Source organism: Bos indicus x Bos taurus, chromosome 3, assembly GCF_003369695.1.
Source record: "Bos indicus x Bos taurus breed Angus x Brahman F1 hybrid chromosome 3, Bos_hybrid_MaternalHap_v2.0, whole genome shotgun sequence".
NCBI lineage: Eukaryota > Metazoa > Chordata > Mammalia > Artiodactyla > Bovidae > Bos > Bos indicus x Bos taurus.
In genome coordinates, this window is record NC_040078.1 from 92372318 (window position 1) to 92394720 (window position 22403).

Consider the following 22403-nt stretch of genomic DNA (forward strand, 5'->3'; position numbering starts at 1 on the left):
TGGCCCTTAGCATCATCTAGGAATCTGTTAGAAATGTTGACTGTCAAGTCTAACTCCAGATCTACTGAATGAAAATCTACAGTTTAAAAAGATCCCCAGGCAATTTGCATGTACAATAAAGCTTGAGAAATACTGGTTTAAGGAGTCATGCGTCTCAGGTTCTTAACCTGTCAAATGGAGGTGATAATCCTTACTTGCTAGGACTACTGTGAAGATTCTTGGTTTACTTAATAGACTTTTAATAATGAGATTGGCAAGGGGATCCAACCAGTCCATTGTGAAGGAGATCAGCCCTGGGATTTCTTTGGAAGGAATGATGCTAAAGCTGAAACTCCAGTACTTTGGCCACCTCATGAGAAGAGTTGACTCATTGGAGAAGACTCTGATGCTGGGAGGGATTGGGGGCAGGAGGAGAAGGGGATGACAGAGGATGAGATGGCTGGATGGCATCACCGACTCGATGGACATGAGTTTGAGTGAACTCCGGGAGTTGGTGATGGACAGGGAGGCCTGGCGTGCTGCGATTCATGGGGTCACACGACTGAACTGAACTGAATAGTTGAGATTTTAATGAATGGTTACTCTTATTAAAGAAGGCAATGTAATAGAATTGACCTTAGAGCTGGACAGGATGGAATATAAATTTGGGTTCTTTCAAGCTCTGGACCTTCCACAACTCATTTAACTTGAGGCTGAGTTTTCGTAACTATCTAAATTAGGGTTAATGCCTACCTTCAACAACTTACTGTTGTTGTCAGGTTGGGGCATGGCACATGGGAGGCATTCAGTAGTGGCTGCCATTCATATACACGTTTATACGTACATCCTACTGGCTGGGCCAAACTAGAGTAGCAACAAATGACCCTAAGCTGCCTTAGTTCCCATGGCCTTCCATCCCAAACCAAAGTGTTACTTCTTGTGGCTCCAGTGTATATTTCACAAGGAGACCCTAAGAACAGCAAAAATGTTTATTTGAAAAAATTACTATGTATTGAAAATATACATTAGAAATTATTACAGACTTCCATAGCATTCCCCTCCCCCACCACAAAAGTAGAAATAATCGCTTGCTATGCTAATGCCATAGGTAAATTCAAACAAAAAGGAAAACATTATCAGCCCCCCTTCCTCATACATTAGCACTGGAAGGGGAGGTGGTCAACTTATATTTGCCAATCAATACGAATTTAGCAAGTCCCAGTCTTCAACAGCAAGACACACATATTTCTGCTTTGAAGTCTGTGAAGAGCTGCCCTGTTCCTTCTCTGGCTCCTCGAAAGCTCTCTTCTTGCTCTTCTTTGACTCCTGGCTTGACAGGGCTTCGTGTTTCAACAGTGGCCCATGGCAGTCTGCGGCCTTCTCTTTATAGAACTGGAGCTTCTCAGAAGAGTTCATGTGGGCCTCTGTCAGGGGATACTTCCCTGGGGCTTCTGTTCGAGCCCGCTTCCCATCTGTAAGGATGACAGAGGGAAGGGTGATGAGCTTACTATGCCAGCTGCCAATGCCTGCCCAAGCCCAGAAAAATGATCCAACGGAAGTGACAAGAGGCCCAAACAGGGTGAGTCTGGATTCATTTTCCCCGCTTTTGTGTGCCTTATAAAGTAATTTACAGCATATGCACCAGCACAGGTTGAGGGTATGTACTCAGAGAGATCACAGATTTACAGTCAAATCTCAGATCTGCCACTTCTTGGATAAATGACCTTGGGTAAGCTACTTGTCTAAGATTCAGTTTTCTCAGATAGGGATATAAAACCTACTTCATAAGGGTGACGTGAAGATATAAGAAGTAATATATGGTGCTTAGGACAATGCTTGGCACAACAGTGAAAGCTCAAAAAATGTCAGCTATTACTACTCAGAATCTGGACTTGACTCTGTCTTCTAAGACAGCCAAGTTTGCAGCAAAACTCTAGCAAATGATACAACTTTATTCTCTATCTTTTGGTATAGAATAAATGTTTTTTTATTTTTCTACTTTTATTTTCCCTTCACTTTAATTTTATCCTTTAACTCCTTTCAGAAAAAATTATGGTAAAATACACATAACATAAATTTAGCATGCTAATCATCTTTGAGTGTATAGTTCTGTGGCATGAAGTACATCCACATTGCTCTGTAAACATCACCACCATCCATCTGCAGAACTTTTTCAGCTTGGCCAAACTGAAACTTGGTACGGTAACTCCCCACCACCCGTCACCTCAGTCCCAACAACCATCATTCCACTTCCTGTCACTATGAACTTGACTATTCTAGGGACGTCGTAAGACTCACACATCTGTCCTTTTTTTTTTTGGCCACAGCACGCAGCATGTGGGATCTTAGCTCCCTGACCAGGGATCGAATTGTGCTGGCTGCACTAGAAGCGCAGATTTTTAACCACTGGACACCAGGGAAGTCCCAACATCTGTCTTCTGTGACTGGTGTATTTTACTTAGCAAGATGTCTCTATAAATTTCACCCATGTTATAGCAAGTGTTACAATTTCCTTCCTCCTTAAGGCTAAATGATATTCCATTGTATGTAAATACTACATTTTGTTTATCCATTCATCTGTCGATGGACACTTGGGTTGCTTCTACTTTTGGCTATACTTTAATTCCTTTTTAATGTTCTGTTTTCTATTTTTGTATCACTGCAAATCTTTTCTGGAACAAGACGGGATATATATAAACACATATGTACGTATATACATACGCTTAATAAGTTATTTTCCTGGTGCTGGTGCTCAAAGCTAAGTGTGAACTTACATTATAAGCCATGTTGACAGAGTATAAATCTTGGTGATCTAATTAAGTCAATATGATCATAATTAATCTTCCCACTGAGTGAAGATGAACTAAGTGCCCAAATAATCTAAGGGCGAAACACTCCAAAGGAAAGGGAATTTCTCACAGAAGTGCTGAGCTGCTGTTCGAGACTCCAAGGTTTCTTGCGGCTTCATAGCTTCCAGAGTCACACGCTCCCACTGCAGAACAATCTAATAAAATGTATTTGGAAAGATGTGAAGCCAAACAAAATCTCGAGTTTTTAATCTCAAGCTTTCCTTGTTCCCAAGTCCTCTCTTTCCATAATACAACCCCCCTGTGGTAACCTTACTTCAGACTATGATGAGTCTCTATTCCAATCTACAAATAAACTGCATGTACTTTACTAAAATTTGAAACCTTAGTCATAATACTTTTCACACATTCCTAGGCCCATTTTCACACCTTAGACTATACCAACTGTAATTCAAACTCTTGTACGTGTGTAAAATAACCACATTTCCATACTTTCTCAGGATACTTCATGATCAGTTTCCATTTTTTAAAACTGCTACAAATGTATTAATATATTTATTATAAGTTACTACAAATTCTTTTGAAAAATCTGGCTTAGTAGAAACTACACATAAATAAAGAAAAGACAACAATTATTAGTATTTCACATATACCATAAGTAACAAGAGCTTTAAATTCCACACTCTCATTATGGTATGTAATGAAATAATCATAAAGACAGACAAACATTTGCAAGACATAGAAGCAGCACAACACACAGTTTAAGAAATCAGTTCCAGAGTTAGCTCTGCCTTTACTAGCCAGGGGACCCTTGGCAAGTGATTTAACGGAGAAATTCTGAGACAGACATGGGGATGTAAAGGGACTCCTGTTAGATGGCCTCATTTTTCTGTGTCACCTGCTGAGAATGAGGCAGGAGAATGGAGTCAGCCTGTAACAGTTTCAATAAGAGAGCAATGGAAGTTAGATAAAGCACCGCTGCCACGTCCTAGGGGCCTAGCTGGGGCTGCATGGGGCGAGGCTGTATGCAGCCTCAACTTACTTTCAGTCCAAGCTGCTAGTTATTTTACTTCATCCTTAGCTTTGCAAGAGAGGTCCTGGTTTCTCCATTTTAGAGATGAATAAACAGAGCCCAAAACTGCCTTAAGTTGTATACCTACTGGGTTGCTGAGCCAGGACCCCAAACTCAGGCCTCTGACTCTCCAGCCTATGCTCTTTCCACCATGTCACCTGCTACCATAACCAAACCACTCCGAGCCCGTACATGACCATCCCATACCTGCCCCAAGTCCACTGGATGTATCCAGGACTCTTTCAGTGCTACAAACTTAGTCTGACAACGGATGCATGTAATGATTTCAGCATGCATTTACTGGACAAACTTCGAAGTACTTCTGAAACACTGACTCACCAGCACGCCTTCATGCTTACCTATAAGGAAGTGATGCTATCATGAGGTGGCTGGATAGGTCCACCGCCATGCATTACAGAGCGCAGCCAAGGAAGGATCCAGAACAAAAAGCTCAGTGGGTCCTCCAGGCCTCCTCCAATCAACACTGGTTTAAAGTATCTGAAGGCAACAGGCACCAACCACAGGCAAGCTGGCATCTACTGGTGCTCTACTACTTGGTTACCTTCTGAGTGCCTATTTTAGTCTGTACTTTACCAACTTGAGGAAGACCATCAAGAAGGTAAGACAGCATCAAAGCAAAGTTCAGCAAAGAAGCTGATAATGGGAGGGCACAGTCTGCTCAAACTAGCATGGTCTGATCTGAAAACATGGCCTCAGTACGTGCCACCAGCGTTTCCACCCGTACACGAAGGGTATCGGCTTCAATAAGTTGGACTAAGTGAATTTCCCTGAATGGGTCATCCAAGACCTCTACCTTCCCAGAAACAATAGCTCTCTGTACATAAAATACAATTTTTAAACCTAAGAAAGAAAGAGAATGGGAGCACTAAGGATTAAAAAAAAAAAAGACATTTCCTTACTAAGGAGAGTTAAGAAATTTGCCCCCTAAATGGGAAAGAGTTAGACTTGAATTTTAATCAGTGTAACTGTTCTCTTTTTCTGGTACACACATAGCTAAGAGAATCTCTCCTGGAGTTAGATCATACTGTTTTTTTTTTTGCATAGCAAGCAAGAATTCATTTATTTTCTGAGTCACTTATAAGAAGGCATTTTCTTCTAGGTCCAATAAGGATGAAGCACAGTCTAGCGACCAGAGCATGAGATGTAAGGACTAGCATCTAACAACTTTTCTCAAGTAACTGGGTTAGTTACAAGTCATCAGTGTCTCAAGTTTGACTGAAGATGACAGTTCAGCCGAAGAATACCAAGAGGATTAGCATCTATTCGAGTGTTGAATAAGACACTTGGAATTTATGAAGCCATATTAACTGTAGAAGAGAAAAATCTGCCTTACCTGATCAGCCCAGCCCTCTGTCTTGCAGTTACTGTGATCAAATTCCTTCAAAGGCACTTTGGAGTGAACGAGGCCGATGTGGGTCTGAAGCTTGTGTTTGACAGCTTTGATGTCCTAGTGAGGGAAGAAAGAAACGGTCAGCACAATCAACGCAATGGTCAGCACACACATGGGCAACACCGAACTTGTTCTCAGTAGGAAATAAACTCTATCATAGATACCAGCCCTTTCTGAATGTCGATTAGCAGAAGCAAAATACCAAACTGTATGTTTGTGAAAGTAAGAGAAGGGAACAGAAATCCTACCTTGAGTCCAGTCCCAGAGATATCTAAGCAGTTGAGTTTTCTAAAAGAAAAGAGGTATCCAATTCCTGCATCTGTTATCTCAGGGTTACCTAGATGTCAAAAACATAGGTGGTATTCTGTTACAGTTATAAGTATTGTTAAAATGCCAATAATAAGCTCAAGAAAAAAGGCCAAACAATGATAAAATATAAAATATTGAGAGAACAAACTTTTCAGAGTAAATTAAATATGGGAATCTATCTTTCCTATGAAGAGTCACACGAGATGATCCTTAAGATCTTTTATAGCTCTAAACTTCTAGGAGTTGGGGTTTAGCAGAGAAATTAGTGAACCAGATAGCTACTCCAAAGGGTTTAATTTGGAACCACATAAAAACAGCATATTCAAAACATGTATATTAAACATGTATATACACAGGTATATTAGACTTTGTTCATAGCCACTTCACCTCCAAAGTAAAAGATTTTAATAAGATTTTCAAGAATACTTAGACACAAAGACTATCACTGTCTTATTAACCTGCATTAAAAATATATATTTATTTTTGGCTGTGCTGGGTCTTTGTTTTTGTGCTGGGTAGCACGGGTTTTTCTCCAGTTGTGGCGAGGTGGGGCTACTCTCTAGTCACAGTGTGCTGGCTGCCCAATGCGCTGGCTTCTCTTGCTGTGGAGCACAGGTTCTGGGGCATGCAGGCTTCAGCAACTGTGGTACACAGGCTCAGTAGCTGTAGCCACTGGGCTCCAGAGCACAGGCTCAATAACTGCGGCACATGGGCTTAGATGCTCAGCGGTACCTGAGATCTCACAAACCCGTATCTCCTGCATTGGCAGGTGGATTCTTTACCACTGAGCCACCAGGGAAGCCCTGCATTTTTTAAAAACAATCCTTTCTTACACTGAATCTTCTCATATCAGAGAGAAGTGCATTTACCACTGGGTCCTCAAGAGCATGAGCACAGTGCTGGCACATTGCAGACACTCAAAAAAAAATCTGCTAAATGAATATACTTCCCGGGGAGGAAGGGAGGGCGTTTTTGTCTTCATCTTACAGAAGCCAAAACCAAGGCTCAGAGAGTTTAAATAACTTGCCCAAGGGCACACAGTAGCGGAGCAAGGAGTGTCCCCTGACCTCAAACACCTGCTTTCGCTACTCTTTTTTTTTTTCGCTACTCTTTTGACACTAACCATCCTGCCACATATTCAATACATGCTCAGTTAAATCATAACTCATCTTATAATCTTTCCACTACTGGAGTCAGTATCTGGTTCATCTTGAGTAAGCATCAAAATTGTGAATTTATCCAGATCTTTACCAAGAAATTATTGATAAAAATGACCTAGCTGACAGACACTATCAATCAGCAACTCAAAAATAAGTAAAAATGAGTCACATGTCCTCTGCGCTGTGAATATACAGTGAATATGACCTCTCTGCAGAGAATAAGCAGCATGAGTGAATCCTTAAGGGTTTTTACTGCCCTACAGAGTGGAACCATGGCAGGAAAGGTATCTGGCTAGGAGATAACCGTCTCCGGCTTTAGTCCTGCTCTGCCACTAACTTGCTAGGGCACCTAAGAATCACCCCTCAATTTTATCAGCTCTCAGACAAAGGGGAAGAACTAGTTGATTTCTAAGTCCATTCTTCCAATATTAATCATCTATAACTTCTAACAGAACTTACAAGATAAATCTAATAACGACAGATTTTCAAGGCCTCTCTTCATCACTCGAACTGGTGCCGTCATTTTCCGCACCCCGGCATCAGATAAACAATTATCCTTCAGGCGGAGTTGAGTTACACTAGGAAACAAAGTCCATGAGTAAATTACTTAAAGAGCATTTGAGAAAACCCAGTTATGAGAACATTTTCATAAATTTCATTTAAAAATGTATCTTCTAACCCTTGTTATTTCACACTTAATGCATTTAACAGAATTAAAGATCCTTTGATGCTGTTTCAGTTACTGTGTGAGGGTTGAGACCAAAGAAGCATGTAGTACTAGCCTCAGATGGTAGAGGGCACCATGGTGGAATGAGGTAAGCAGGGACTTCATTAGGATAAATACACTTGTTTCACACAAAAACTGCATTCTTGACAAATGTGTCAAAAACATTCTAAGTGTTGGGACAGTCTGCTAAAGAACTCCTATGAGAATCCTCCATATAAAGCACAATTCTTTCATTCTAATATTTTATAAATCCAATTTTCAGAATGGATTTATAAGGTATAGCCATCAGATCAGATCAGATCAGATCAGTCGCTCAGTCGTGTCCGACTCTTTGCGACCCCATGAACTGCAGCACACCAGGCCTCCCTGCCCATCACCAACTCCTGGAGTTCACTCCAACTCACGTCCATCGAGTCAGTGATGCCATCCAGCCATCTCATCCTCTGTTGTCCCCTTCTCCTCCTGCCCCCAATCCCTCCCAGCATCAGAGTCTTTTCCAATGAGTCAACTCTTTGCATGAGGTGGCCAAAGTACTGGAGTTTCAGCTTTAGCATCATTCCTTCCAAAGAAATCCCAGGGCTGATCTCCTTCAGAATGGACTGGTTGGATAGCCATAAGGCGATCCATTCAGCTAACCTGTAACTGGTGTTTTAATGTGCTCCACTGTCCCACATGCAAGAAATCGGAACTTTTATCAACCTCACATAAAAATACCTTTCTACAGGGCAGTATGTCGGTGTCACTTCCTAGGCAGGCCTGAGGGAAAAGACTAGACTCAGGTTTGTAGTGCTTTTGTCCTTCTGGGTATTTATGAAACCATAAAGGAGTCCATCTGGCCTTCTCTTTGCAAGCCAGACTGAGATCAGTCGGACTATTTATGAAGGGTGTGAACTGGGTGATTTCTTTAAATTATGGTTCTTGAAAATAATTTCTATGGCTGTCTTTTACTAGTTCACTTTTTAAATGATTTACCGCTCAATGACAGTTAAAATAGAAAATGATAATGATTGCAAAAATTATATAACTTCTCATCTCTTGCTAGAATGAATCAAGGCAAAATCATTTTTCAACCCAGGTAGTGTCAAGTACTGCATGTCGAAATAAATTTTATTTAGATAAAAGAACCTACTGACTTACTTTCCTTACCTGTCCAATCAACATTGCTTGTATCAAGTAAATGGAGACTGAAAATATTTTAGAAAAAAAAGTTAGCAAACAAACACAGGACTGGGAAGTAATTAACATCCTTCCCACTGGATCACCCTTTAAAAAACAAAACAATTCATTTACAAATGGTGGTAGGTCAATACCTAGACAGGGCCTCATTGGTGAGATGTTCTAGAAGTTCATGCTCATCTCCAAGCTTGCAACAGGAAAGATCCAGACAGGTCAGCTCCCGGAAAGACTTAATCTCCTCGAGTTTTTCTGAAATCACCAGGTATCTGTAGGGCATGGACAGCAATCAACAGCTTTTCTTTTCCTTCTTTTAAAACATCACCAAATGAGGCTTTGTAATACATCAACATTCCATCAGGACAAGATACAACGTAATAAGCAGACTTTACTGATTACTATGTAGGCACAAGTTATAAAAACTTTAAATTTTAAATATATAAAAACATACAAGCAAAGGCAAGACACAAGAGAAAATATCTGCTTTGTTAGAAGTCAGACCTTGGGGTCAGTGTTGGGAGTTTTTCAGAGAATTTCCAAACTTCAGGATACTCATAATTTTAATCACTCATTCTTTTAAGGTTGCTTTTTACTTAATGCTAAATATCTAGTGCTTTGAAAACTGGAACAGGCCAAGAATTCTGGATTCTAACCTGTACATGCCCAACAACATACCACATCAAAGATTTATTTGTCACATCAGGTTTTATCTTCCCTACTTGTTTGGGTAGTTGCCCACTCCCCGGTGCCACAGTTAGCCTGCTAACTTTATTCCAAAGTTATGTGCAGCATGACTACGACAAGGACTCATTCCAAACTAGACGGTTATTAAGACAAACCTGTGAGCACGGACACTTTAATTACACTGGGCACGAGGCCAGACTGCTATCATGGAGTATCAGAAGGCCTCTGGAGAGGAAGAGATTAAAAAGACACTGCTGTGGTCTCCACCCTGCTTTCTAGTTGTCCATCTATTTCATATGAGCTCAGCAAGAAAAAATGAAAAGGGATTAGAAGTGACAGGAAACAGGAGAGGAGCCTAAAAAAAAACAGGGAAAGGGAAACGCCTGTGGCAAGAGCATGCCTTTCTCATCCATTTTCCTCACAGACGTCTAGAAGTTTTCATAGTGAGATGGTTCACTAGGATCAGTGGGCTTATATTTAAAAGTGTTCACATTTCTCTTCTGTCACCAGGATCATAATTATCAAAAAGAGCACTGAATAATCCAAGGACAAGAAGGGCGTCAGATCTATTTCCTGCCTACTTCCAATCAGAATAAGATACACTGAAGCTCATCACTGGCCTGACCGCTGGGTACAGATGGCCTGGGGCACTGATACCCCCTCTAAGCTGCCTGGTGACCAAGCTCAGCTGGGTACACAAATGAGCCTTATTTACTCAGACATATTTTAATTACACTGTAAATAAAGCTCCTGTTTTCCATCTTCCAATCATAGAGTTGAAGTGGGTTAATGGGGATTTGGGGGATTAATGGCAATTAGAGAAAGGAAAACACACATCCTTTGGTCAATTAACTAAAAGATTTTTAGGAACTGTGAGACATGGGTTCTCTGGGAAGGCACAATGATGTATAACATGATTCACAAACATTACAAAAATCAAGACGAAGAAACGAAACGTGCAAAGCCACAGACACTAGATGCTTATCCAGGACACAAATGAAGTTCTAGGGTCTTGCTGAAAATTAATCTTCCAACTTTCCCTTCAAAAAGTTCTGAAGAATATAATGGAGAAGCAACAGAACGAACACATTTTAGTGTCAGACCTGAGTTTGGATTTCAGCAAGGCTAATGTCAGACTTTATTTTTGGGGGCTTCAAAATCACTGCAGATGGTGACTGCAGCCATGAAATTAAAAGACACTTACTCCTTGGAAGGTAAGTTATGACCAACCTAGACAGCATATTGAAAAGCAGAGACATTACTTTGCCGACAAAGGTTCGTCTAGTCAAGGCTATGGTTTTTCCATCCATACGTCACATCCAGTCACGTATGGATGTGAGAGTTGGACTGTGAAGAAAGCTGAGCACCGAAGAATTGATGCTTTTGAACTGTGGTGTTGGAGAAGACTCTTGAGAGTCCCTTGGACTGCAAGGAGATCCAACCAGTCCATTCTGAAGGAGATCAGCCCTGGGATTTCTTTGGAAGGAATGATGCTAAAGCTGAAACTCCAGTACTTTGGCCACCTCATGCGAAGAGTTGACTCAATGGAAAAGACTCTGATGCTGGGAGGGATTGGGGGCAGGAGGAGAAGGGGATGGCAGAGGATGAGATGGCTGGATGGCATCACTGACTCGATGGACGTGAGTCTGAGTGAACTCCGGGAGTTGGTGATGGACAGGGAGGCCTGGTGTGCTGCGATTCATGGGGTTGCAAGGAGTCGGACGCGACTGAACTGAACTGAATTACTTGTATGATTGTAAGAAAGTTATTTAACCTCTGCAAGTCTCAATTTCTCCAGCTAGAAAATGGAGCTGATGATTATTTTAAGGATTATTAAGAAAATTAGAAAAAAAAAGTTTCAAAAGTAAACAGCATCTTATAGGCCCTCATTAAATGGTATGTGTGCTTGTACTAAGTCATGTACGACTCTGTGAGGCTATGCACTGTAGCCTGCCAGGTTTTTCTGTCCAGGGGATTTCCCAAGCAATAATGCTGGAGTGGGTTGCCATTTCCCCCTCCAGGGGGTCTTCCCTACCTGGGTCGAGCCCGAGTTGCCAGCACCTCCTGCATTGGCAGGCACATTCTTTATCACCGAGGCACCTGGGAGGCCCCATTAAATGGTAATAGCTATTACTTCAGTCACAAAGGGTGATATTTTAAGGAAAACATACTTGCCTCCTGTGACCGTCAATGGGATTAAAAATCAGAGGGAAGAGACGGTTTTACAGGTTGAAACATATAGACAGTTTTCTCCTTTTGGCAGGCAGCTTTGTGACCCAACCCCAAACAGCAAGTGCCTGCACTAAACCAATTACCTTATTTTTCAATTCTGGTAAAACCTTTGTTGCTGCAGCTTCAGCTGGGAATTGCAAATACAAACCCAAATCTCCTGCCCTCTTCCTATTTCCCTTCAGGGATTCAAAAGGAGAAGGCAAGTTTTCAATCACAACTGAAAATCCTACCCCTATATTTGGATAAGACAGCACTGTCTGATTACTTATTTGGAATTGTTGCAATAAAATGAGTCAAGAGATTGTTAAAAATGTTTCTTATATTTTTCTGATTATAAGGAAAACATTCCTTGGAAAAAAACTAAAATCTAGAAAATTATAAGGAAAATTAAAACCAATTTCAATTCCATTATCTAAATTACATTTCAGTGGGCTTCCCTCTTTTCCCCGCTATATATGCAATGCATATAAAATTTTCTGTTTTTTCACAAACAAAATTGGGATCATATATGTAATTTTAATTATTCTTTTTCATTTGTTATATAATGAACAATTTACCACATCATTTTAAATGATCTTTGGATATTATCTTAACAGTTACACGATTACTTAGTTTCCTCTTGTTGGATATTCAGCTTCCAGGTTTACATTATTACAACTAGTACTACATTGAACACCCTTACGTAAAGTATTTGTTCTCATATTTGATGATCACATTAGAAATTAGAACAGACTCTTGATACAATGATACAGATGATTTTAAACAAATGATACAGATATTTTTAAGGCTTTTGCTACATACTGCCAAGTTGCTTTCCAGAAATGCTACATTATGTGCTCATTAAATGTGAATGAAAGTGCTATTCTCATCCAATTTGACCAGTGGAACAGTATGCAGACATCACATGGGATAAAAAGCATTTTCCCCATTGTAAGGATTACCTAAGCTATAATGGTAAATGGAGGAAAAAGCAGAATACAAGTTATAGAGTATATTCACAAATGTACAAAGATACATTATTTGAAATGATTACCATGAAGGATCTCCAGTATTCTTGCCTGGGAAATTCCAGAGAGAGAGGAGCCTGGCAAGCTACAGTCCCATGGGACTGCAAAGAGTCTGACATGACTTAGCAACTAAACCACCATCACCATGAATGATGGAACTATAAACTTTATTAAACAGTTTTATGTTTCTCAAATAGTATGTATTTGCCTTTATAAAATAATTTTAAAACAATATTTATATCATAACTATTTTTCATTGTTCTAATTTTTCCACAATGAACATAAATAACTTGGAATAAAAAATGAAGGAGTAAAATGTACTTTTTCCCTTCTTTTTATCATATGCCTCCTGGTTCATTCAGTTCAGTTCCTTAGTCATGTCCGACTCTTTGCGACCCCATGAACCGCAGCACACCAGGCCTCCCTGTCCATCACCAACTCCCGGAGTTCACCAAAACTCATGTCCATTGAGTCAGTGATGCCATCCAACCATCTCATTCTCTGTCGTCCCCTTCTCCTGCTGCCCTCAATCTTTCTCAGCATCAGGTGGCCAAAGTACTGGAGTCTCAGCTTCAACATCAGTCCTTCCAATGAATATTTAGGGCTGATCTCCTTTAGGATGGACTGGTTGGATCTCTTTGCAGTCCAAGGGACTCTCAAGAGTCTTCTCCAACACCACAGCTCAAAAGCATCAATTCTTCGGTGCTCAGCTTTCTTCACAGTCCAACTCTCACATCCATACATGACCACTGGAAAAACCATAGCCTTGACTAGACGGACCTTTGGACAAAGCAATGTCTCTGCTTTTTAATACACTGTCTAGGTTGGTCATAACTTTCCTTCCAAGGAGTAAACGTCTTTTAATTTCATGGCTGCAATCACCATCTGCAGTGATTTTGGAGCCCAGAAAAATAAAGTCTGACACTGTTTCCCCATCTAATTGCCATGAAGTGATGGGACCAGATGCCTTGATCTTGGTTTTCTGAGTGTTGAGCTTTAAGCCAACTTTTTCACTCTCCTCTTTCACTTTCATCAAGAGGCTCTTTAGTTCTTCTTCACTTTCTACCATAAGGGTGGTGTCATCTGCATATCTGAGGTTATTGATATTTCTCCCAGCAATCTTGATTCCAGCTTGTGCTTCTTCCAGCCCAGCGTTTCTCATGATGTACTCTGCATATAAGTTAAATAAGCAGGGGGACAATACACAGCCTTGAAGTACTCCTTTTCCTATTTGGAACCAGTCTGTTGTTCCATGTCCAGTTCTAACTGTTGCTTCCTGACCTGCATACAAATTTCTCAAGAGGCAGGTCAGCTGGTCTTGTATTGGCATCTCTTTCAGAATTTTCCAGTTTATTGTGGTCCACAGTTGAAGGCTTTGGCATAGTTAATAAAGCAGAAATAGATGTTTTTCTGGAACTCTCTTGCTTTTTTGATGATCCAGTGATGTTGGCAATTTGATCTCTGGTTCCTCTGCCTTTTCTAAAACCAGCTTGAACATCTGGAAGTTCATGGTTCATGTATTGCTGAAGCCTGGCTTGGAGAATTTTGAGCATTACTTTACTAGCGTGTGAGATGAGTGCAATTGTGTGGTAGTGTGAGCATTCTTTGGCATTGCCTTTCTTTGGGACTGGAATGAAAACTGACCTTTTCCAGTCCTGTGGCCACTGCTGAGTTTTCCAAATTTGCTGACATATTGAGTGCAGCACTTTCACAGCATCATCTTTCAGGATTTGAAATAGCTCAACTGGATTCCATCACTTCCAGTAGCTTTGTTTGTAGTGATGCTTCCTAAGGCCCACTTGACTTCGCATTCCAGGATGTCTGGCTCTAGGTGAGTGATCACATCATCGTGATTATCTGGGTCGTGAAGATCTTTTTTGTACAGTTCTTCTGTGTATTCTTGCCACCTCTTCTTAATATCTTCTGCTTCTGTTAGGTCCGTACCATCTGTCCTTTATTGAGCTCATCTTTGCATGAAATCTTCACTTGATTTCTCTAATTCTCTTGAAGAGATCTCTAGTCTTTCCCATTCTATTGTTTCCTCTATTTCTTTGCACTGATCGCTTTTGGTTAGCCTTGTTTTAATGGTCATATTGATTGTGCATCTTAAAAGTAAGCTGCCTTTCACATTTTGAATGACAAAAATTCACATAACGGTATACTATACGGCTATTTTAAAAATCTACACAGATTTTTGGCGAATAATTTTGAAAATATGTGAAAGAGCAAAGTGCTTAATAGTGTGAGCACTATGTTGCATTTGTATAACGAAGAGGAGAGCTATATATGCATGGGTATGTACAGAGTATTTCTGGAATTATGTAAAGAAAACTGGTAACAGTAGTTGCCTCTGGGAAAGAGCAAAGGAGAGAGATGGAAGGAAGGCTTATGTTTCACTTTACACCCTTTTGTGTTTGTGTTTAAGTCCTTTTCTGTGTAATTTTTTTCAAGGTTTTCTTTTTAATTAGTAGATGCCTTGAAAGTTATTTTACATGATAGTGGTATAAGAAATTTAAATAAGTCAATAAAAGTGTATGAGCAAAGGCAATCATAAGAGAAAACACATGCTCTGTTAGAAAATAGATGGTGGTTCTCGCGTTGGGACCTTATCGAAAATTTCTAAACTTTAAGATACTTGAAATTTTAGTCACCTCTTCTTCGAAAGCTGCTTTTTATCTAATGTTCAATATCTAATAGTCTGAAAACTGGAACGGAGAGGAGAATTCTGGGTACTAATCTTCACATCCCTGAGAGTATACCAAGAGATATCTGGCAGATCACATCTTGTCTTTCCTATTTTCTCCTACTAGAAAAGTTGGTAGATGAGTATTTTCTATCTAATGAAAGAGCTGTGGCAATCAACTAATCCTTATAAAGTGTTTTCAAAATAAATAAATTAAAAAACAAAAACACTAACAAAAACAAAATAAAGCTAAGTGCTATCTGGGAGGGTGAGGGAAGGGAGAAAGACAATGATTTTTCTCAAAATGGCCTACCACTTCATGTTTGAAAATCCTAAACTCAAGTGCTGTTTGATGGGGGGAGCCCCCAAGCCCACTAAGTCCCAGAACCTGACAGAATCAACACACCCAACAAAACGCTCACTATCATAATCAGAACACCCACCTGTTTCGCAAACACAAGGAGCAAAGCACCAGACTTCCATAGGCCTCAGTGAACTTCTGTAAAGCCCTCAGCCCCGCACCGGGCTCTGTGAATTTCTGTCTGGCTTCAGCAGCAGAGAACAGCTTTTCAGCAATCTGCTCAGGAAAGCCGATAAGGGAATCAATGTGGTCAACATTGTCAGAGATGAAGCCCAGGACAAGGCTGAAGAGGGATTTGGCAGAGTACCGAAGATTTCCCTCCCGGGTGTATGTGAAGATGAAATGATCAGTCTTCTCTTTCTGTGCAGTGTCATCTTCCCTGTTCATGCAAAGCTCCACAGAAAAGCCTTTGGGAAACAGTCTGAAAGGCCTTGGCTTCTGCAGGCTACTCCTAACATCATCCAAGGCCAGATTGACCATGTGCAGTTGCCCATTTTCTCGCACGTAGATGGGCCCTGAGTCCAGATGGTTTTCTGAGTTGAGGTAGTACGACATTGCCTTGGTTGTGACTGTAAAAGCAAGGTACAAGGGAAGAAAACCCAATTAAAATGCCATTTGTAAAATGTAACTTCACCATGCTGTGCCCAGAGCTTTATGAGCCTACCAGGCAGGCCCTCTGGCTGCTCTGGTGAATCAAAGCTTACCAGTTGCCTGTGAACCCTGGCACTGGAGGCTGCATCTGTTACCTTGACCTGGAAAGCCCGTTCCTGCTCTTCCCTTTCTTGTCTGTCTGGTGAAGTCCTATTCATCTTTCAAAAACCAGCTCAAATCTCATTTCTAAAATTCACTCTAGGGTCTCCCTGTTGGTTCAGTAGTCAATAAACCACCTGCTGATGCAGGGGGCATGGTTTCAATCCCTGGTCTAGAAGATTCCACATGCCTCAGGGCAACTCACCCATGTACTGCAACTACTGATCCCGCTTATCCTACAGTCCATGCTTCTCAAGGGAGAAGCCACCACAGTGAGAGGCCTGAGCACCACAATGAGAGAGCAGCCCTGGCTCGCCACAACTAGAGTAAAGTTCACTGAGCAATGAAGACCCAGCACAGCCAAAACTAAATAAGTAAATAAATAAATAAAGTTCACTCTAAGAGAGTTATCATAGAAGTGGAAGACAAGTCACTGGCGAGCAAAGTCATGGTAGCATAGCAGACAGTAGCAAAACAACTGAGAATAATCCCAGTGTCCAACGAGGGTGTTATTACAGAAATGTTACATGCACACCATGGAATGTTACACGTCCATCAAAATGATACAATTTTTATTGACTTGCAAGTTATAAATATTAATAGTAACATGTAGAATTTACTATTTGTATTTTAAAATATGTTTTCACACAGAACAAAGGCTAGAAACTAATAACTCCCTTCCTTGTTACCCTGGCACCTTCCACACATTTATTACGCTTGGCTCGCATTTCTGCTAATTTATTTCTAGGCGTGTCCTGCTGATTTGAGCTCCTTGAGAGCAGAGATCATGTTTAATTCATTCACCCTAACACAGTGCTTTGGCATGTAGTAGTCCCTGAGCAGACAGTCATGGAACTAAAGTTTACTCTTTTACAAAACTTTACACAGAACACAAGGAACACATTTTTTTTTTTTTGTATCCACAAACAAAGACCTCCATCACAAGAGCTAACTAAAATCTATTAAGCTGAGATGCTAGATCCAAGGGCTAGAATAGTTAGCTCTCATTCCTTAATTTCTTCAGTTAACTGGCACTGCTGAGGTAAGGCAAAATATCAAAAACAGCAGGATATTTATGCAATCATGTAGATGACATTTTATGCCCAAGTACTAATTGGAATAAATATTTGCTTTCCTGAGGAATGGTGAGATTTCAAAGTATTTGAGAAATTGCCATGCTAAATAAAATGAAGTATGATTATCACTGTTACAATTTTTAGGTAAAATTTAATATAATACAGGTCAAATAGCTGCTATTATCTCTAAAAGACAGATTGACTTTTAGAGTGAACCAACCCAGCTTTGTCTGCATTAATGCAGGGCTAGAATGTAGCTCTGAATTCACCCACTTAAAAGTGTCAATCAATCAAGTCAGTGATCAAAAATGCTGACGCTGGGAAGATAAACAGTGATCCTGTTGCAGGCATCAGTATGATCCATGTTTCTCCAGAGGATAATTATGTGTGTAAAAGTACACCAGAAAAGAGGGCCCTGCCACGCCACGCCCAAGAGCTCATTCTTTCCTGCTCATCTTATGCTTTATTCTCTGGCCAAGCCATACTACCCAGGTTAAGTTGGCTGTGTTCTCTCGTCCCAGTGGCCTTTGCACATCCTGCTCCCTTTGGCTGGAACATCCTTCTCAGCTGCCCTGACCTAGCTGATTCCTAGTTCTCACTAACAGCTAGCTCAACCTCATCCCTCTCCTGGGAAGACTTCCTAGCCCCTGCACTAGTGCACGTGTCTCTGGTTTTTCCAGAGCACCAAGGTCTGTCTCTTTGTATATAGCACTTAGCACTGTGTACTGTCTGTTCACTTGTTAATATTTCCAAAGTTGTGAGCTCTTTGAGGGCAAGGCACTTGTTGGATTCATCTCTCTTTTTTCAGGCCAACACAATGCCTAGCTTGAGTAAGCCCTCAGTAGATATTTGCTGAACCAAACGAGAGGAAGACTGAGACCTCAGAAGAACAGACTTAGGGCTCTGAGCTGCAGGGCCTGCTGATACTGTTGCTAGGAGCCAGCTCCTCTTCCAGGCAACAGCTGCAGGCTCCTCCCCCAACTTGCCAGACCCTTTTGCAGGTGGTAGAAGCAAAGAGCATGATGGGAGTATATTGTTACTGGTACTACCAGGGAGGGGGGAAAAAAAGAATCTAAAAAACAGAAGAAAAAAAAAAATCCTGTCACAGTGCCAACTCTCATAACCCATATTCTTGCCAGTATTCAGTGCCTCTGCTAAGGTGATAATTTTACTTATTCTAAGCTTTTCTTCTAGGGGTAAGCATGTGGTTCCTTCAATCTCAGAGAGTTTAATTCTGATGAGGAGACAAAGCAGATCCCCTTTGGTCTTCTCCTCTGGACTTGAACATTCATAGTCCTTCTCTACCTGTAGACCTGGAAGTAGATACCAGGCATAGCCCCACGTAAGAATGAACTGATTTAAAAGTGGAAAGACAAATTCTATGGAAGTTAACACAAGGAATCAGCACACTATAAAACCCCTGGCAATGAAACAGGGTCTGCTCATATGTAGCAACCCTAGCCATCACTCCTAATAGTGCCGCCCATAGATTCTAGGGTAAAACAAACCGATGAATGGAGGACCACTTCCGGCGAAAATCAGAAAACTGATTCCATCCAGCAGAGGGCACAAGAAGTCGGGGACCAAAGTGAAGATGCTAACCCAGGCTGCCAAAAATCCCAGCAGCTTCTGCTTCCACGGATTTTTTTTTTTTTTTTTTTTCTTTTTTGGACCTTAGTTCCCTGATCAAGGACTGAACCCAATGCGCCCCTGCATTGGGAGTGCAGAGTCTTAACCACTGGACTGTCAGGGAAGTCTCACATGAATCATTTTCAAAACAGACATAGTTCTGGCTATATTTTACCTTTACTTTTTTACTTAAATTACTCATGAAATGCTAGTTCTCTTTCTAAATGATGAAAAAATCAAATAATTCCTGAAGAGTAAAACCTACATCATTTGTCCAGAGATGCCAAGGGCTCTCTGTTCTTCAACTATGGTACCTAAGGAACGGACCATGATCAGGAAATTCCAGGGACCTTTGATTTTTACTACTAAATTTGTGCATCTTGCTCCCAACAAGGAGCAAGCTTCCTAAGAGTTTCTGAGGTACCATAAAATGATCTAAGAATTATATTAATGTTTAAGCCTTTCAAAGTTAAGAACTGTAAAGGCAAGAAAATTCCAAAGTTTCTGTAACTTGGCTCTGCTTGTTCCTGGCTATTATACAGAGTGGTCTATTATAAGGGACAGAGTCTATTATCAGGAGACAGAGCCTGTTCTGTATCATGGCAAAAATCCTACACGAACTGGAAAATTAAAGTAATTAATATGTGAAAGAATAACAATGTTCAGTGAAGGTCTGTATTAGCTATATTTCATATTAGAGCAACAGAATAACAAGGTAGCCTCTGATAGTTTTCCAGCCTGTCTCTGGAGAGGTGGTTTTGTAACCCATAAAATCTCATAGAAAACTATTACAATAGTACATGTTCTAGTATTTGGTCACCACAAATGAGCCATGAACATGTCATTTCATCAAATGAATAAAACGTAGCCTTACTACATTAAAAATTCAGTTCTCTATTGCCTCTTCGAATAAGAGGCAAGATAAAATAAGTGATGACTAAACATGGCTTTTTAGAACTTGAAGCCAGTTCACCAAGCAAGAACCATGACTATCCAGTAGAGGGGACTGGAAAGATGGAGTCAGGGAAGCAGACTACAGGAGACAATTAAAATTGTGAGCTGAGCCTACAGTTATGCAATTTGAAAAGAAAAAGAAGAAAACACCTAATTTTAGTAGGTAAAGTAAGACAGCAATCTCTCAGTAATAATAAGCCATAGTAAGACTATGATGATAATAATAGTGGGTGTGATAGCTCCCACTGAGTTGCCAAGCACTGTTAGGTACTATATTAAATGCAGTTCTCAACAATCCTATGACGTAAGGTTCGCCATTTAATAAAGGGGCTCAGAGACTAAAGTAACTTACTTAAGAAACAGAACTAGTAAGTGGCAGGGCCAGAATTCAATCTCAAAGCTGTATCACTCCAAAAGCTCAAGCTCTTTTCACTGCATGATGCTGTCTCTCAAGAATAAAAATATGACATCAGCTTTAAGGATAAAAAAAAAAATGTTAAAAATTAATCTCACCCACCTGTTTGAGCCCTCTGGTATTCACTGACTCAAGCTGGGGAGGGGGGGTGAGAGAGGGCAGAGATAAAAAAAAAACAGTGGACATCTGAGAAAAGAGTTGGTGGGAACTGAGCCAGGACAATAGCTACACTGGGGCTTTCCCTCTTTCCTCTGCCAGGGCAGAAATTACCCATATCCACACACCAGGAAAACATCTGTCACTCCATGGCCTTCATCCCAAGGCTGCAGACACCCTCGGTTTACTTGAAAATGCAGTATTCTTAAGCAAATGTCTAACATAAAAACATGAATGGAAACTAGTTCCAAACCACCAATAACCAAGTAACAATCTTAGGTTTATTGTTCTGGATCACCACCATTATTCAATTCTCAATTCATTTCTTTTGTTTTATAACTTGCACTTGCCTACCTGCCTTCTCTCCCATACCTAGCTCCTTATTTGCCTCTTCGGAGAGGCCAATCTCTCCTACATCCTGACATCTGACAGTTTTTCTACCGGCCAACTGTAGAGCTTCTCACACAAAATCCAATCTCTGCACCAAAAATCCTAATCCTCTCCTTTCACCCACTCCCAACTCCCCTGCCCTCAACTCTCAAACCTCACGCCCTTCCAATCTTTCCATGATCCTTCTGAATGTGGCTCCCGGTGGCCCAGATCCAATCACACCTTCACCTGGCTCTCCCTCCTCCCACCGCACCATTCCACCCCCACCCTCCCTAACCCCCTGCACTCTTTCTCTGTCCTTTATCGCGTAGTCTTCCCTTCCTCCCACTCTCTGAGATTCCCTCTCCTGGGACTCCAAACTCTCCATCTTTCCCTCCTCTTCTGCCCTCAACCTTCAAAATCTCCTTCCTTCATGACTCAATGTCCAACTTCACAGTCCACAGCCCCAACTTTTCTCCCCTGCCCCCAAACCCCACCCTCTCTCTTATTCTAATCCTAGATCCTTTACTCCTAGCACTCCTCAAATCCCCTTCCCTCTCCCCCTCCCCAGTACTGCAATTCTCCATTTCTGTCTAAATTCCCATGCGTGACCCTCCCCAAGTGCACCCAAGCTAATCCTGCTCCCTCTTCCCACCCAGGCCCCGAACGAACCTCAATTCTCACCCGCCCCATACCCTAGCCCAGCATCAACTCCACCCATAAACCCATCTCTGACACCCCTAGATCCTCACCCTCACGTCATTCACCCAACCACACCCCAGCCCCGACCCTCTCGGTCTTCCCCTCCCCTCTCCCACCCCTCCCTCAAACCCCACACCCGCCCCCACTCGCAGCCCCGGGATCCGTGAGCGGCCCAGCCCGCGGCCGCCACCTACCTGTGCCCCTGTCTGGGGCAGCCAGCGGCAGCTCCTCTGTGGCGGCTCCCTCCTCCTGCCGCGCGGCTGAGGCGGGGAAGCGGTTCCGCGCCCCCGGCACAAAGCTAGGGAAGGTGGGACACAGAGTGGGAGGGAGTAAGGAGGGGGCTGGGGGCGACCTGGCGCCGTGAGACCGCGGGGCCGGCGGGGGCGGGCGGGGGGGAAGACTGGGCAGGGGAGGCGCGCCTGCGCGAGACCCGGCATGAGGGGCGGGGTCGGACTTGGAGGCGGGGCCGGGCCCAAGGCCGGCGACCTGAGGACCGAGGGGTCCGAGCTGGAGCTATGAGGACTGCGCGTGCGTGCTCGCGCGAGAGGGGTCGCTTGGGTCTCACTTTGCTGATCTAGCTTTGCTCGGGGAGGGAAGGTTACGCGTGCTCCGACCCTTGTCTAGGGAAAGGCCCTTGCCTAGGGAAAGGCCCTTGCCTACTGAAGGCCCTTGGGCGGGGCTACGGCGCTCAACCCGCGCGGTAAAGAGGACGGGGGCGTGGTCTGGGGGCGGGGCCTGCAGGCGAGG

The 22403-nt window shown here is 42.0% G+C and overlaps 2 protein-coding genes across 6 annotated transcripts in view; one reads left to right on the top strand and one right to left on the bottom strand.

Annotated features, from left to right (window-relative positions):
* Nucleotides 1-953: 953 nt before the first annotated feature.
* LRRC42 (leucine rich repeat containing 42) lies at nucleotides 954-22101 on the bottom strand. The gene is made up of 8 exons (XM_027537177.1): nucleotides 21851-22101; nucleotides 15688-16174; nucleotides 8776-8907; nucleotides 7198-7316; nucleotides 5518-5606; nucleotides 5213-5326; nucleotides 2899-2983; nucleotides 954-1451 (listed from the first exon to the last, which is right to left on the bottom strand). The coding sequence occupies exons 2-8, from the start codon at nucleotides 16158-16160 to the stop codon at nucleotides 1177-1179; spliced, it is 1287 nt and encodes a 428-aa protein (XP_027392978.1). The 5' UTR covers nucleotides 16161-16174; nucleotides 21851-22101; the 3' UTR covers nucleotides 954-1176.
* Nucleotides 21890-22403, top strand: part of HSPB11 (heat shock protein family B (small) member 11) — a 41059-nt gene continuing 40545 nt past the window's right edge. For 2 of the 5 annotated variants that reach the window (XM_027537178.1, XM_027537184.1), the window contains exon 1: nucleotides 22095-22184. In XM_027537178.1, the coding sequence (XP_027392979.1) occupies nucleotides 22172-22184 (13 nt within the window). In that variant the 5' untranslated portion in view covers nucleotides 22095-22171. Of the gene's footprint in view, nucleotides 21964-22094; nucleotides 22185-22403 lie in introns of those variants that run through there. The other 3 variants (XM_027537183.1, XM_027537179.1, XM_027537182.1) reach the window with 2 other exon arrangements.

Bases quoted from the DNA above. Each gene is read 5' to 3' on its own strand.
- LRRC42 (XM_027537177.1), bottom strand. From the start codon at position 16,160: ATGTCGTACTACCTCAACTCAGAAAACCATCTGGACTCAGGGCCCATC. The intron at 8,908-15,687 runs GTGGGTGTTCTG...CATGCCCTACAG, and splicing joins TCCTTGTGTTTGCGAAACAG to ATACCTGGTGATTTCAGAAA. The intron at 1,452-2,898 runs GTGAGAAATTCC...TCATCCTTACAG, and splicing joins AACAGCAGCTCAGCACTTCT to ATGGGAAGCGGGCTCGAACA.